This window comes from Durio zibethinus, chromosome 21 (genome assembly GCF_047325235.1).
Source record: "Durio zibethinus cultivar Kanyao isolate XHJ-2024 chromosome 21, ASM4732523v1, whole genome shotgun sequence".
Lineage (NCBI taxonomy): Eukaryota > Viridiplantae > Streptophyta > Magnoliopsida > Malvales > Malvaceae > Durio > Durio zibethinus.
This window is the reverse complement of record NC_143182.1, coordinates 7027048-7041026: the sequence shown is the minus strand read 5'-3', so window position 1 is coordinate 7041026 and position 13979 is coordinate 7027048. Positions and strand designations below refer to the sequence as shown.

The 13979-nt window shown below is 34.4% G+C and overlaps 2 protein-coding genes across 3 annotated transcripts; one reads left to right on the top strand and one right to left on the bottom strand.

The window, feature by feature from the left end:
* Window positions 1-134: 134 nt before the first annotated feature.
* LOC111306110 (calmodulin calcium-dependent NAD kinase-like) lies at window positions 135-5224 on the top strand. Of its 2 annotated transcripts, XM_089750206.1 has the most exons (9): window positions 156-257; window positions 348-501; window positions 609-832; window positions 925-986; window positions 1364-1585; window positions 2028-2154; window positions 3252-3574; window positions 3700-3844; window positions 4585-5216. In XM_089750206.1, the coding sequence occupies exons 1-9, from the start codon at window positions 171-173 to the stop codon at window positions 4837-4839; spliced, it is 1599 nt and encodes a 532-aa protein (XP_089606332.1). In that variant the 5' UTR covers window positions 156-170; the 3' UTR covers window positions 4840-5216. The 2 variants fall into 2 exon arrangements, with proteins under 2 accessions (XP_022759755.1, XP_089606332.1); XM_022904020.2 differs by having other exon boundaries at window positions 135-501; window positions 4585-5224.
* Window positions 5225-9126: 3902 nt separating this feature from the next.
* Window positions 9127-10478, bottom strand: LOC111306109 (uncharacterized). The gene is made up of 2 exons (XM_022904017.2): window positions 10144-10478; window positions 9127-10054 (listed from the first exon to the last, which is right to left on the bottom strand). Exons 1-2 carry the CDS (start codon window positions 10324-10326, stop codon window positions 9383-9385), a joined length of 855 nt encoding a protein of 284 aa, XP_022759752.1. The 5' UTR covers window positions 10327-10478; the 3' UTR covers window positions 9127-9382.
* Window positions 10479-13979: the final 3501 nt, after the last annotated feature.

Below are 13979 nucleotides of genomic sequence, written 5' to 3'. Positions count from 1 at the left end.
AAGAATATGGGAGATGTGTTGCCATGCATTTAGGTGTAGCAAGAAATGAGCTTATTACATGTGTCAGTGCTGGATCTTGATCTCAATGAAGATCCATGGCCTTTTAATTACCACTGCCTCTAAACAGATATAACGATTAACATGCGCATGCAGCTTCAAGGCCAGGAGTAATGGCAAATTTGTTTCTCGCATTGGGGTTATCATCAGACCAAGAAGATCTAAATTATAGTTTTTGGAATTTTAAGACATACAGAGAGGTAAGTACTAAGCTTCAAATCACAAATCGTTTACAAGCCCTTTTTTCCGTTGTTTCTTCAGATTATAACAGCAAACCCACTTTCACACAGGTCATGGTTGCCTCTTCGATTGGCTTCATCATTGCAGCAGCATTGCGGTATCATCTCAGGAAGCTAAGGGATCAAAAGATAATCCCACGCTTAAGATCAAGGGACAAAGGTCATGGCCGCATTGAAAAGCTCGAACGCTTCCCTCACTACGTAGGTAATTAAATTACATGATCCCCATGTCTTCTCCTAATATCTATTACATCCTTCAAGCCCTTAATTTTGTCTCTCATTTTTTTTTCATATCTTCCTTTACATCATCAGCTAGGCAGATGGGATTTAAAGATAGAAGAGAATGCCCTTTGCTCTGCAAGTTAGCAGCAGAATACATCAGGAAATCCGAAGGTTGCGAAGAAGATATTTATACATTCTTCTCCAATGAGCCCGATGTGGATTCGCTCTTTGTTAAGCTCCTGGAGGAGTTTGAGAGATGCATTCTTAGTTATTTTGCATTCCATTGGAGCCATGCAGATCTTATGATTTGTCAGGTAATCAAGATCAATATATCTTGGGGGAATGTATAAATGTTAGAATTTTATGATTGATGAAAATGAATTGTTTTTTTGCCACATTGTTTCAGGTATTAAGTTCTGATGCTGAACCCAAGAAAAAGCTCAAGCAGATTTTCATGGCAGCAACTAGGTTGGGCATTATTACATAACCTACTTTTTTTTCTGTTCATTGTTGAATTTGTTGTTGTCTGATCATAATATAATTATTCAGGAATATCGAAATGAGGTAGATAGTTGAATACATCCAACAAGAGAATTGCATTCAATCTTGAACAAGAGTGAAAGTTAAAACAAATGGGGCTTGTTAACCAAAACTATGCTTCGATATGTTGATTGTATTTCTCCATGTTTTGAGCCACGAGTCTGACTAACATTTAAAAAATTCAAGCAAATCATGCAGCAAGACAAGATATAGCCTCTTATCATTGTTGTCATTGCAACTGGCACTGATTTCTATGGAAGAACATTTTTTTTCTAGAAAAAAATAATCTTGTTTTTTTAATATAGAGAACAGAGATTTGAGAGGGTGACAAAAAATCTGAAGGTGGCTAGAGTTTTCACTACGTTGGTGGAAGAAATGAAAGCAATGGGGCTTACGTCAACAGATGACTCTCAATGTACAGAGGTGATGGCTCCAGTGGCTCACAGTGATAGAAGTCCAGTGCTGCTACTCATGGGAGGAGGGATGGGAGCTGGGAAGAGCACCGTGCTTAAAGACATTCTCAAAGAGTAAGCCCTGTACCCAAAAACGAATTAAGAGTAAGACCAACTGAATAATGTTAAAGTGATGGAGGAAGGATTAAAATGCACAAGGACAACAAAAACAAAATAAGATATACAAGTACTCCCCTACGCAGACTCGAATACCTGATTCAACTTAACCACTGTTTCATTTAAAGAGATTTTCTTCCTAGATTCTTAGAGAGCTTTTAGACATTGTATGTTGAAATTCAAAGTATCTAAGTAACAAAAAACTTGATATTCATAACAGAATGTAAAAAATCAGTTTATACACAGACGATTACTTCTTTTTGTTCCCACTCCAAGTAACCATTGTATGGATGGACTATTATTTCCGTCAAGTATATGTTTATAATTTGCTTTGAAATTAGCAGTAAATATGAGAAATTACATTAACTAATGTCGAGTGTTTTTTATAAAATGTGAGCAGACCATTCTGGGCTGGAGCAGCAGGAAATGCAGTTGTGATTGAAGCAGATGCCTTCAAAGAAACAGATGTCATCTACAGAGCCCTCAGCTCCAAAGGTCATGCGGACATGGTCCATACAGCTGAATTAGTAAGAATCACTTTATCAGCCTCGTCCACTTTTGGAACTGGTAGTTCACCTAGTCCTTTCTTTAGCAAACTGAAATTCTATCGGTCATATGATATCATTTCAGGTCTATTGGCCTTCTTGTCTCACACAGTGGCATGGTAGTTGGGTGAATGGATCTATTTAAGGATACTTTGACTCACATCTGGAAATGAATTCAGTGGCATAGGCTTAATGACTAAAACTGGTTTCTCAATACAATAGAAACAAACTAAGTTTTCTCCCAGTATGTCGGATAAGTTATACTGATTTTATGTATAACTGGAATTTTGCAATCACACAAGACTTTCATTTCATTTCCCATTTCATTCATCCCACTTGGTTCCTATGAATGGCATCTCTGTCACATAAGCTGGTTGCATTTAGGCCAAAATTTTGAGATCAAACATCTCATATAATAAACTTCCTCAATTTTTAGAAGTAATACTAGCTTGCTTTTCTGTTTTTTGCGCATACACTTTAGTAATTAACTAGACTCAAACTTAAAGCCTAAAATCCATGAAGCCTGAAGATAAACGGTTGAGCGACACTGCAAACAGAAAATATTAAATGTCAACATTCTAGTCAATGCATACCTGAATGAAATCTGATACAGGTAATTTTCCTGCCTCCCATAATGCAAGGGTCCCCTGTAATTGCTTTGTGAGCCACTCTGAGGTTGGAGTGTCTTCCATCAATCTGTAACCAATTAACGTCATCCCAGTATTCCCATATCCTGTAATATCCTACCACCGCCACGTGTGGTCCTATAAGAGTTTGCCTTCCACATCACTTTGCATTTAGTAGCTGGTCCATTCATGAATAAGTATCTCTACATTCTACGGTTATAAATCTTGCATTTTCTTTTGTCCGCTAAGTCATCATAGACTTATAGGAATATGACAACCCAAACAAACAAGACCACCTTAAATGCACAAAGCAACAAAAATTACTTTATACAGGCATATGAATAATGTGATAACAGTACGACTTATGGTATCAACAAACTGGAACTTGGTTTTTATTAAACTCTTGTAACGATTTATTGGTAATTATGAACCAATAACAATCATTCCAAACAGGTGCATCAATCATCTACAGATGCAGCGTCATCCCTTCTGGTGACAGCACTCAATGAAGGGCGGGATGTGATCATGGATGGAACTCTCTCCTGGCTACCATTTGTTGTGCAAACAATAACTATGGCCAGATGTGTCCATCGCCGCCGATATCGTATGGGTGTTGGTTACAGGCAAGGACCTGATGGGACTGTAACTGAGAACTACTGGGAACAAATTGAGGAAGAAGATCAAGTGCAAGAAGGAGGGAAAAAGCGGAAGCCATATAGAATAGAGCTGGTTGGAGTTGTCTGTGAAGCCTATTTGGCGGTTATTAGAGGCATAAGGTATGGAACACGTGGGAAAAACAATAAGTTGGTTGTCTTACACTTTCATTTTTCAACTACGTAGTAAGAAGTCTTTTCCTTTTAACCTGAGATACTGATTTTATCAAGGAATTCAATATTTTCAGGAGAGCTATAATGTGTAGACGAGCTGTAAGGGTGAAGTCACAATTGATATCCCACAAGAGATTTGCAAATGCATTTCCAACATACTGCCAACTGGTTGACAACGCCAGGCTATATTGCACAAATGCTTTGGAAGGTCCACCTAAGGTGAATTCACCATCCCTCATTTTCAATCTTAATTTCTCTAGATTCCTTGGGCACTTAATCAGGTGACATAGAGCTGAAAGGAACATCATAGTTTCCTTAAGAATTTTAACTCTGGAACCTAGGCTCAGAACAGCTGGAACTGAGCCCGGTTATATTAGAATGGACCCATCTTTAATCACTCAAGTAGGTATAAGTTCATTAAGTGCTGCTGTTTGTACATTGTTTGACATTTCAATAAGGAAGTTCAGTGGCTAGTTCTAAATTAGATGAGGAGAGTTGGCTTTCTGTTAAAGCCATCAACCCTTGCTCAGGAACACCATAAGCAGGCTGCAGGCTTAACTCTCTGCTATTGATTGGATAAATCATATTAGTATGCACAATAGCCATCTCATTGTTTTAAAGTAGTTTTCTACAAATACGATTTTTTTTCTAGGCATGCAAACTTGCATTTTCTTGTTCAGGATTAAACAAGTGTCTGATGGTAGATTGTGGAGATAATGGTTTTGACTCATTGATCAAAGACAACTAAGTTGAGTTAAAAGTCAACCTAAATAAAGCAAAATTCCAGCTAAACCTTGTTTACTGCATTACAGTCGTAAAACTAAAATGTAGGAGGAAGACAAAAAATGCCTTGCCAGTCGGATAGCCGCAATACACAGGAATAGAAGCAGAAACTTGTTTTGCAAGCAAAATTACTCAGCAATCAAATATGTAACATTGACATAAAAATGTTTGTGAAGTTGATAGGATGGAAAGACAGAGACAAGACTTTGCTAGTTGATCCAGATGAGATTGGCTGCTTAAAGAAGGTGGGCAGGCTGAATGAAGAAGCAGATTCCATATATGCACTTTACAAGTATCCAAACCCTGCTTGTGAAGCCGGTTCAATTTGGAAAGACATTGTACTATCACCTTCGAGATTAAATATTCAACAGGAGCTGAAATATACCATCCAGAAAGTGGAAAGAATGGCTAAAGGAGTTTCAAGCTCATGAATATTCACCAACGGAAATTGCAGGCTGAAGGTGGTGTCTCAAACCTTTTGCTATATTTATGACCAAGAATGTTTACCAAGGTTGTATTACGATCGTGAAGCTTATGTGTAAAAGTGCCTTTACTAGCTAAGCTCGGTTCAGACTGTGAAACTGAAAAACAGAACATTTCCATTAAGTACGATGGGTTTTTCAAATAATCTGCTAGTATCAGTAGGTGTCGGGCTTAATACTGGAACTCCGAAAGGGAACTAAAAAGAAAAGGAAGTAGCAATTACAGCTGCAACTCAAGCAAGTTAAATTTTTTTACTTCACAATTCAATTAATTCAGACTGAGCATGGTTTCTGTTACCAAATTTAAAGATTTTCTTAGATGCATCCACAAACAGTGCACAACAACAACAAAAGAAAGAATATGGATGCTAGATTTCAAGCTAGAAACAAACAAAACAAATATGATAATAACAAAAAAGTGCTGGTTCTTTTATGAATATTTTTTTGTTATTATTTCAAAGCCAGGAATGAACTGGATGGCACTTCTCATTCAAGTATTCAGGTGTACCAGTTATATACAATGAGCTTATTAAATAGACGTATAAAAGTTTTATGCTCTTCAATTCTTGGAATTATCTTCTGCATACAAGATCTATAGTATCTTTTTCGCTGTTTCCATTAAGTTTACAATCATATGCCAAAGCACTGGAGCAATGATTTCTCCCCTTGACATTTTCAAAATCCATTTCTTTTAGATATAGTCTTCACTGTTAGAAACAGGTATTAGAGCGGCCTAAAACATTCAGAACCTTAAACCTTTCTCTCTGATATGAAATGTAAAATTTACCTACAGCAATACACGAAAGAAGCATATTTATCTCTTCGGGAAGTTAAGCTCATATCTCCAGATAGAGGAAAAGAAACCCACTCGAGTGTGGCAATTGCTCTGACCTAGATTAAAAACTCACTGCCAACAGTTAAATCCTCTAAGTTGTTCAGGTTCACTCTCTGACAGCTAAGACAGAAGAAATTTAAATTAGACCAATGACATAAATAGCTATACCTGGCAACAGATATGCCATAGCAAGATCCGTGATATCAGCACCATCTACTTATCTCTTTTTTTTCTTGCCACAAGTCTTATGTCATTTAATCAGTTATTGTTCACTTATTTAGGCTCAAATTATGTGATAGTAATGAACCTAGTCAGTTGTACTACCACAGATATTCTTGTATTGTAATGCTCCTATCAACAATAATTTTCTTCCGTCAGTCAATCACTTAAGCAAAACAAATTAGTCACTAGAGAGAAAAGAATATGACTTCTTAATTCTTTCTAACATCAATGCATTTGGATAATCATTCAAAATTTTTAATTCAAAGGAAAAACTTTAGTATATTGAAAATAGCATTTCAACACGCTCCCCACCTTTCTGATCCACCATTTTTTTCCCAAATCACACATATTATAAGCTAAACTGCAAGTATACTTGTGAATGATTTATAGCTTTCCTCCCCTTGTACCAAAAAAGGCTTAGGGGAAAAAGTTACAAAGAGTAGTTCAGTGGAAATTAAGATTGAGAAGTTACTCAGTTACTCATTATTTCACTACAAGGAAATATACAAGTTTGTGTTCAATACCTATTCGCCCAAAAAAATATAGGGGAAAATTATAATGTTACCACTTTCTTAAGAGTATTCAAGGAAAGCACTCTAAAACTATTTGAACCCTCCTTTAAAAGCGGAAACATTTGTTTGTATTTGAATAGTAACAGAATTAGTAGATATTTGTAACTTTGGACCCGTAGAGGCACTCAGAAAAGTTACAGATATAGGAAAAATAAATGTGATCCTCCATTCTACTCTCTATGGGTGTTATTGCTACATTACTTTCAAGCAATTGCCGTCCCAAGCTTGTTAATTTAAACACAATAACTAGAAGGGGATTTCTCAACATGTAACAACAGTGAAGACTGACATTGAAGGGAAAGGTAAACAAATATCTGACGTGAAAATTCATCTTACCAGAAACTTTGGCAAAATGAACAGGCGGCACTACAATTGGTGTCCAAATCAAGAATGTTGAAGGAACTAGACATGCTTGAGAATTCTTGTAGAAAAGGGTTGAAGAGCATTCAAAATGCAAACATTAGCTGGAGCAGAACAGGCACCAATCAGAAGCAACTAATGAAATTTACAGTGACATGTTGAACACTCAAGCAACTTCGTCAGTACGGCATACTTTAGTACCTACAATATTATATAACATATCACGTGCAGATGAACAGTTGAAAAACCAGTTTACTGTAATCCAATACCAATGAGTTTCTCACTGTCACCACAAATCACCATTAACCATCACTCTGAAATATCAGAAGCAAAGCGACACGGAATAACGCTCCAGTCACCACGACTGCTAAATCACAATATCAGTTCTTACTTGTAGTTTTCTTAATCCTTGTAAGAAAATTCTGTACACTCCTTCCCCCCCTGAATCACATAACTGTAAATATCAGGTGCATAATGCATTTTTAATAATGACATGACAAACAATGAAACAAGCACTAGTTTCCAAATTGATGCTATTGTAAGTATCGCAAACTGAACCACTGCAACAAAGTTGGAAAGATAGGAATCACTAAAAAAAGTAAATCTCAGAATATGAACAAGAAAACATAACAAAAACCAATATTGCCAACAACAAATCCAGAACACTGTCATCAGTATACGATAGATAACAAAATGGGGGAAAAAGGAAATCCTCATTCCTTTTAGGCAAAGAAATGCATGAGATGAAAAAAAATCTAAAGAATAGTTGTTAAATTTTATTAAAATCTTCAGAATGTCAATAACTGCATTGTCAAAACAAAAGTTTCACTTTATCAATTTTAGAAGGTTTGCCTTTCTTACTCCTCCCAATATTCAATTACCTGATGAAAATTGAAATAGACACCTCAACAGTCAAGCAGCGGCAAGTGAGGGGAATGTATCCAGCCAAAGAACAAGCTTAAACATGTAACTAACTCTCAACAGTTCTATCCAGATTCGCAGACTTCAAAAGTCTTGCAGAACTAACTTCATATTCAAATAACTGACAATATTTAACATCTCCTCATGTTCATTCCCGAAATTACCCAACATTTAATGAATTTTCATCAGAGCAACCAACATTGCTTCAATACTAACCCTGCAACCACAGAACAACATATTGATGCTTGAGCACATTGCATCATTGTGTAATGCAGATCACTATCAGCAAACTTAGACAACATCCCATTATTTTCCTTATTTAAATTTAAATCTTTGTCAATCACTGACATCAAATGTGAAATGTTTATCAAGTGTTTATCAATATATGACTTAGTTGTTTTAGAAAAAGTCGAAGCTATTAGTAGGTCTCATCCTATCCATAAACATGAATAACGGTATTCCGGATTGTGATTGCCATAATCTAGCTAGGATCACTCTCTAAATTTTATGAGAGCCGGTATTATTCATAACAGTTAGAAGTACAAGTATTTCACATATTCAAGAATCCCTATCCCTGCTCTTCATTATTTTTGGCAGAGTAATTCACTAATTCTGCTCAGACAAACCAATGTAAAAATGAAACGAAGAGAACTCTTTCCCTTTGTGGGCCAATAACATTCAATTCTATGCAGCACCATATTTTCAACTGCAAATTATGAGTCTATTCATTCGTTTTGCGCTATCTCTTATCCTCGACTCGAAGCTAAAGGTATTTAAAGGCACAAATAACTAGTTTTTCAATCCATGAAAAACAAAAAGAAAAGTAAACAAAGAAGCATGTAAGATCCAAGTAAAACTCAACTACCAAAATGGAAAAAAGAACTTCAAATCTAGAACCAACCACGTTAATAAGCATTCAAGTCTTATGCACTACACGACTGAGCATAATTCAATGTGCTAATTGTCCACCAAATTAGGATAAGTTTTTAGGTTAGACACCAACACCGACATAAAAATGTAGCAATTCATTCCCAATAAATGCACCTGCTAAATTGCTTACAATGCAAGTAAACTCAACACTCCCCAGCTTAAACCAGACATGAGTTTTCAACACAATTTTATCAATTTCAACTTGACGCTTAACTCTGGCTACTGGAGCACCTACACTACCTTCGTTTTCCCTGTTTTGAAATCAGTGTTGTTGCAAAGAAGTTGAACCTCTTTCAGACGCCACGACTTTCTTTGAAAGTAAGTAACGCAACCCTAAAACCTAATCCCTAATTTTTGAATTTGCAGCAATCTTATAGATAGTCGAAACTTGCAATATGCAGAAAAAATTCATCTCATAATCCAGAAAACTGAAAATTACATCTAAAAGCTGTTTTAACAATCCCTAATGAAATTAGGGATTTAACTTCAAAAAACATATAGAAAACTCAAAGAAGAGTTTAAAAAAGAAAGATTAAGATCCGATGTCATATTTTCATGGGTATATATACGGATCGAAATACACCCACTAAACTTCACTCGAATTTACAAAACTACCCCTACATTGACTAGCCTCTCTCCTCTCCTTTATTTCTCATTTCTTTCCTCTCTTCGACGTGGCTTTCTTCGCCGGTGACTTGACGCTCTTCGGCTTTACGCTCTTCGCCGGAGCTTTCTTAGGCGCAGGAGCTTTCTTCGGAGCTGGCTTAGGCGCAGCCGCCTTCTTCCCAGGGGTCGTCCGTGTTGAAGTCCTGGCAGCCTTAGCCGGCTTCTCCTTAGGCTTGGGCTTAGGCTTGGCTACAGCTTTTGACTTGGCAGCTGCAGTAGTCTTTGGCTTCAGAGTAGCCACCGCCTTTGTCTTTGTTTTAGTAGACTTAGCCTTAGAAGCAGGCTTTGGTTTAGCCGCCGCTTTAGTCTTTGTCTTAGAAGCAGATTTGGTCTTTGCAGGAGCTTTAGAAGCCGCTTTTGTAGTCTTCCCTTCCTTGGATTTTGAAGCAGGTTTAGACTTTGACTTTGTAGCAGCCGGCTTCTTCTTGGCCGGAGCAGAAGCAGTTGTAGACGGCTTCGAAGACCTAGCCGACGGAAGTTTAAACGAATTTTTAACCTTCACCAACTTCCCAGCAGCCACAAGCTTCTTCAAATGGAAAAGCAGAAGCTTCTTAAAAGTTCCAGGAAGCTGCTTTTGTTTCTCTTCGATGAATTTAGTAATAGCGTACTGACTTGAACCTGTCTTCTCCTTCATAGTAACGATTGCATCTTTGATCATCTATAACACACCAATCAGATATTAACACGTAATCAGACCTAAAATTCCAAAAGAAAATACATTAACAAATATTTTGAATCGTGAAATACCTCTTCGTAAGGAGGATGCGAAGGAGAAGCTCGTGGTTTCTTAGGAGCTGCTGCTTTCTTAGCTTTGGGTTCTTTAGCTTTCTTTGCTCTGCCAGATTTCGTTCCGGCTTTGGTCTCCTCGGGCTTGTCTTCCGCCGGTTCGGGTGTGTAGTCAACCGCTACGGTTGGTTCCTCGGTAGCCATTTGCTAGTCAACGAAGGGAGGGGAGAATTTGGGGGAATATAGGATTCAGGCTAGGGTTTCTAAAGAAATTGGGAAATCTAAGATAAGATGAAGGAAGATAGATCTTTCGGATCTAATTTCACTGTGGAAATGTACTGATAATTTCGTTGGGTGAGATAGGTGTCCGAATTGAAGGGATTTAAATAGTCAAGAATGAGAGAGACGGTATCCATAAGATGAAATTTGATTGGTCGAGACAACTAGCACTCGGATCGGTCTGTTTCGTAAATTTAAATGTGAACCGTTCGATAAGGTGTTATCTACGGTTGAAGATATGAGGGGGTGGAATGGAATGTATGGGAAGTGGGGAAGAATTGATGTTTTGGGTAGTTTTGGTGTGCTTTTGGTCTCGATTGATTTGAGCATAACTTGAGCTATAGTTGATGAAATTTTGTGAAGTTTTTTTCATTATGTATTTTATTATCTAAGCTTTCTAATGAATATTTTTACATATTTTTTGGGCTATTATTTTGTGAGGAATTTGATTTTGAAGCTAAGTTGGTCAAAACTAGGGTTTATCATGATGTTATTGTAGTTCCTGATGATTTTAGGAGAATGCTAAGCATGAATCCCAAATTTTTGCATCTCACTTGATAATAGATTAACAAAGCAATCTAATGCTTCAATAATTGGGAAAATCGGTTGAGAATTTAATGGAAAACTATTGCCTGAAATGGTGTTGAAGTTGAACATATCCTATTGATATGTTTGATATGTGTTACAACCTACAACACATATTTTATCTAATTAATGGCAAATAAAATTGAAAGAGGAACAAAAAAACTTGTTTTGTTATGCTTAATGTTAGTATTACATATGTTAATCATGAACATAAAACAACTAAAAATTTCGAGTTCAATTTTTACATACTGACAATGTAATTTTTTAACTTTACCAATGAAATTAAGAAGTTGTTATATGTTATACTTTTTTAATTATTTCTTTAATTTTTGACTATATCAAAAAAAATGTGTTACTATATTAAATTTATTTGTGAAATTTAAAAACTCTATTGTTTGTGAATGTGATCATTTTTATTGAAATTACACATTCACAACAATTTAAAGCATGTTTATTTAACTTTTGAACATATGCTTTACTTGTATATTCCACTAATGTAGTCTAACATTGTTTTCCTTACATCAAACCTTCATTTTTACTGAATCTAATGTCTACCAAATCTTCTCATTTCATGACTATCAACCACATATACACAAAATTATCAAGCTAAAATGCATGATAGAATGATATATTGTTGACTTATTATATTGTTCATTCTTTGATTATACCATGGCATCATATCTCATCAAAATGACCTAAATAAGGTTTTATTATGCATTACATCTATCCCAACTAGTTTACATATGACTCTTAATCCTTTTATTTGCTATCTAGAACATGGGATACAAATATACAACAACAATGTAAAAAGTAAATTAAAAGCTTTAAAGTAAAACCTACATTATTGGTAAAAGTAATTTTAATTTTGATGTTATATGACAAGATACATGCACTTATAGATATGATTTGATAACTTTTTTCCTCATTTCTATGCAATAAAACACTACAAAACTTAAATATAAGTCTTCCATTAACTTAATCAACTAAAAAGAAACACAAATTGTTGTTGCAAACAAAAGAGAATGTTGGCTTAGAGCAATATATATATGAAACTTTAATTTATGTATACTTCTCATTGTCATTGTCCTAGGAGATGTAACCACACCAAATGAGTATAGTCTATAAAGCAATAGAACCATCAAGTTACCATCCAATTTCTTGTTATATGGATTAGAATATTCAATGTTAAACTTTTTTTTTTTCATACAAAGAATTGTAACCTTAAATCCAATTCCTTGTTATATGGATTAGAATATTCAATGTTAAACTTTTTTTTTTTCTTACAAAGAGTTGTAACCTTAGAGAATTGGAAAGAATCATTCAAGATTAAGAACATGATAACTAAACATCTTCAATGCCTTGATTGGTGTTCCCATGTGTGAATTTCAATAATTTTTTTTGTTATTTATACTTACTATATAAGTATATCTATAATATCTTTGTCTTACCAAATAAGGAGTTGATGAGAATTCAAAGTAAAATGAAAGCTTTCAAATAGAAATACTATAGACATCTTTAAGTTTAACTACTAGCTGTTGAATTGATAACTTGTAGAATTTCAATTCTTCATACCTTTAAGCCTTACTTAGCATGAATGATAGAAGATGGTTATAATTTAAAATTTATTAATATAATAATTAAGTTATAAAATAGAAAAATGGTTGTGAAATCTAATCATCAAATTGTCAATTTTTTCATCACTATCATTTTAATTATTTTTATAAAGCAAAGCCTTAGACGAATATATAAGTACTTAGTATTACATAAAAATCAAGATAAATATAATAAAATTTGTGTTAATCTACAAACAAGTGGAGTATATGCCTAATTTTTTTTTTTTTTAAAAAAAACACCCCTTAGTCTATTACCAAGGTCAGGTTCGACTTTTATGCTATTCACTCTTGTTACAACTATATCCTTGACCAATCGATATAAACTTACAAAGTGCAAGTCATAATAGTTTATCTTTATTCAACGAATCATTCAACAAAATTAATTCACGATTATATATACTTCATTGCTAGCGCACAACAAAATTCAGTTCTTATTGGCTTCACAACTTCTTTTAGGAAAATAAGTTACCAATCCATTCTTAATGCAAACTAAGATCGAATACAAAACACCTTACGATTTATATGTGAAATTGTGAATACATATATAATCATCGACTAATTAAAAATTTTGCGATAATTTAGAACTAATTTCCTTTGTTAATATCTATACAAAAATTATTTGCTTTGTAACCACATCCTGAGTTAACAAAGTAAAGTAATGTGGTTAAATTGAAATTACATCAGTGGTTGTAATATTTATTTATTTATTCATATCAAATTTTTTTCTTTTGCTTTCTCGTAGACGTAAGCATTTTAAGCTAAACCTTATAAACTATATGTCTTAAGTTTGTTCACAGCCATAAGAATTAATAATAATTCTTTAAAAATGATAAAAATCAAAATATTGATGCAAGTTTGTTCTGCCACTTTTTTATATTGTAGATAACAGTATACAAATATTTTAATTAATATTCGGGGTATTTGATTTAACAAAAAATGCATATATTTTTCTTTGAACAATTAGGTTTGAATTCTTTTCTTCTTGCATAAAAAAAAAAAAATTACCTCAATCAATTAGTTAGAAAATAATGTTCAAGTTGGACGCATAGTACAAATTATAAATGTAAATTGAAAATCAAAAGCAGCAAACTATTGGCTCTTTAATGCTTGTTTGGTAAGAATAATGGGAAAAGCTGAAAATGAAAAATTGTTAATCCAACTGTTAGATTCATAATTTTTGTATTTTATAACTTAATAATTAAATTAACATTTTTTTTTCATTTTTTCTCATTTTTAACCTTGCCATCAAACAAAGTGACAACTGGGCTTGGTGTTTAGGAATCACATTAATATATATATATATATATATATATTATATAAAATCAAGGGGAGAGATTAACGGTTTTGTATAATATATAAATGTCTATAAAATATATACAC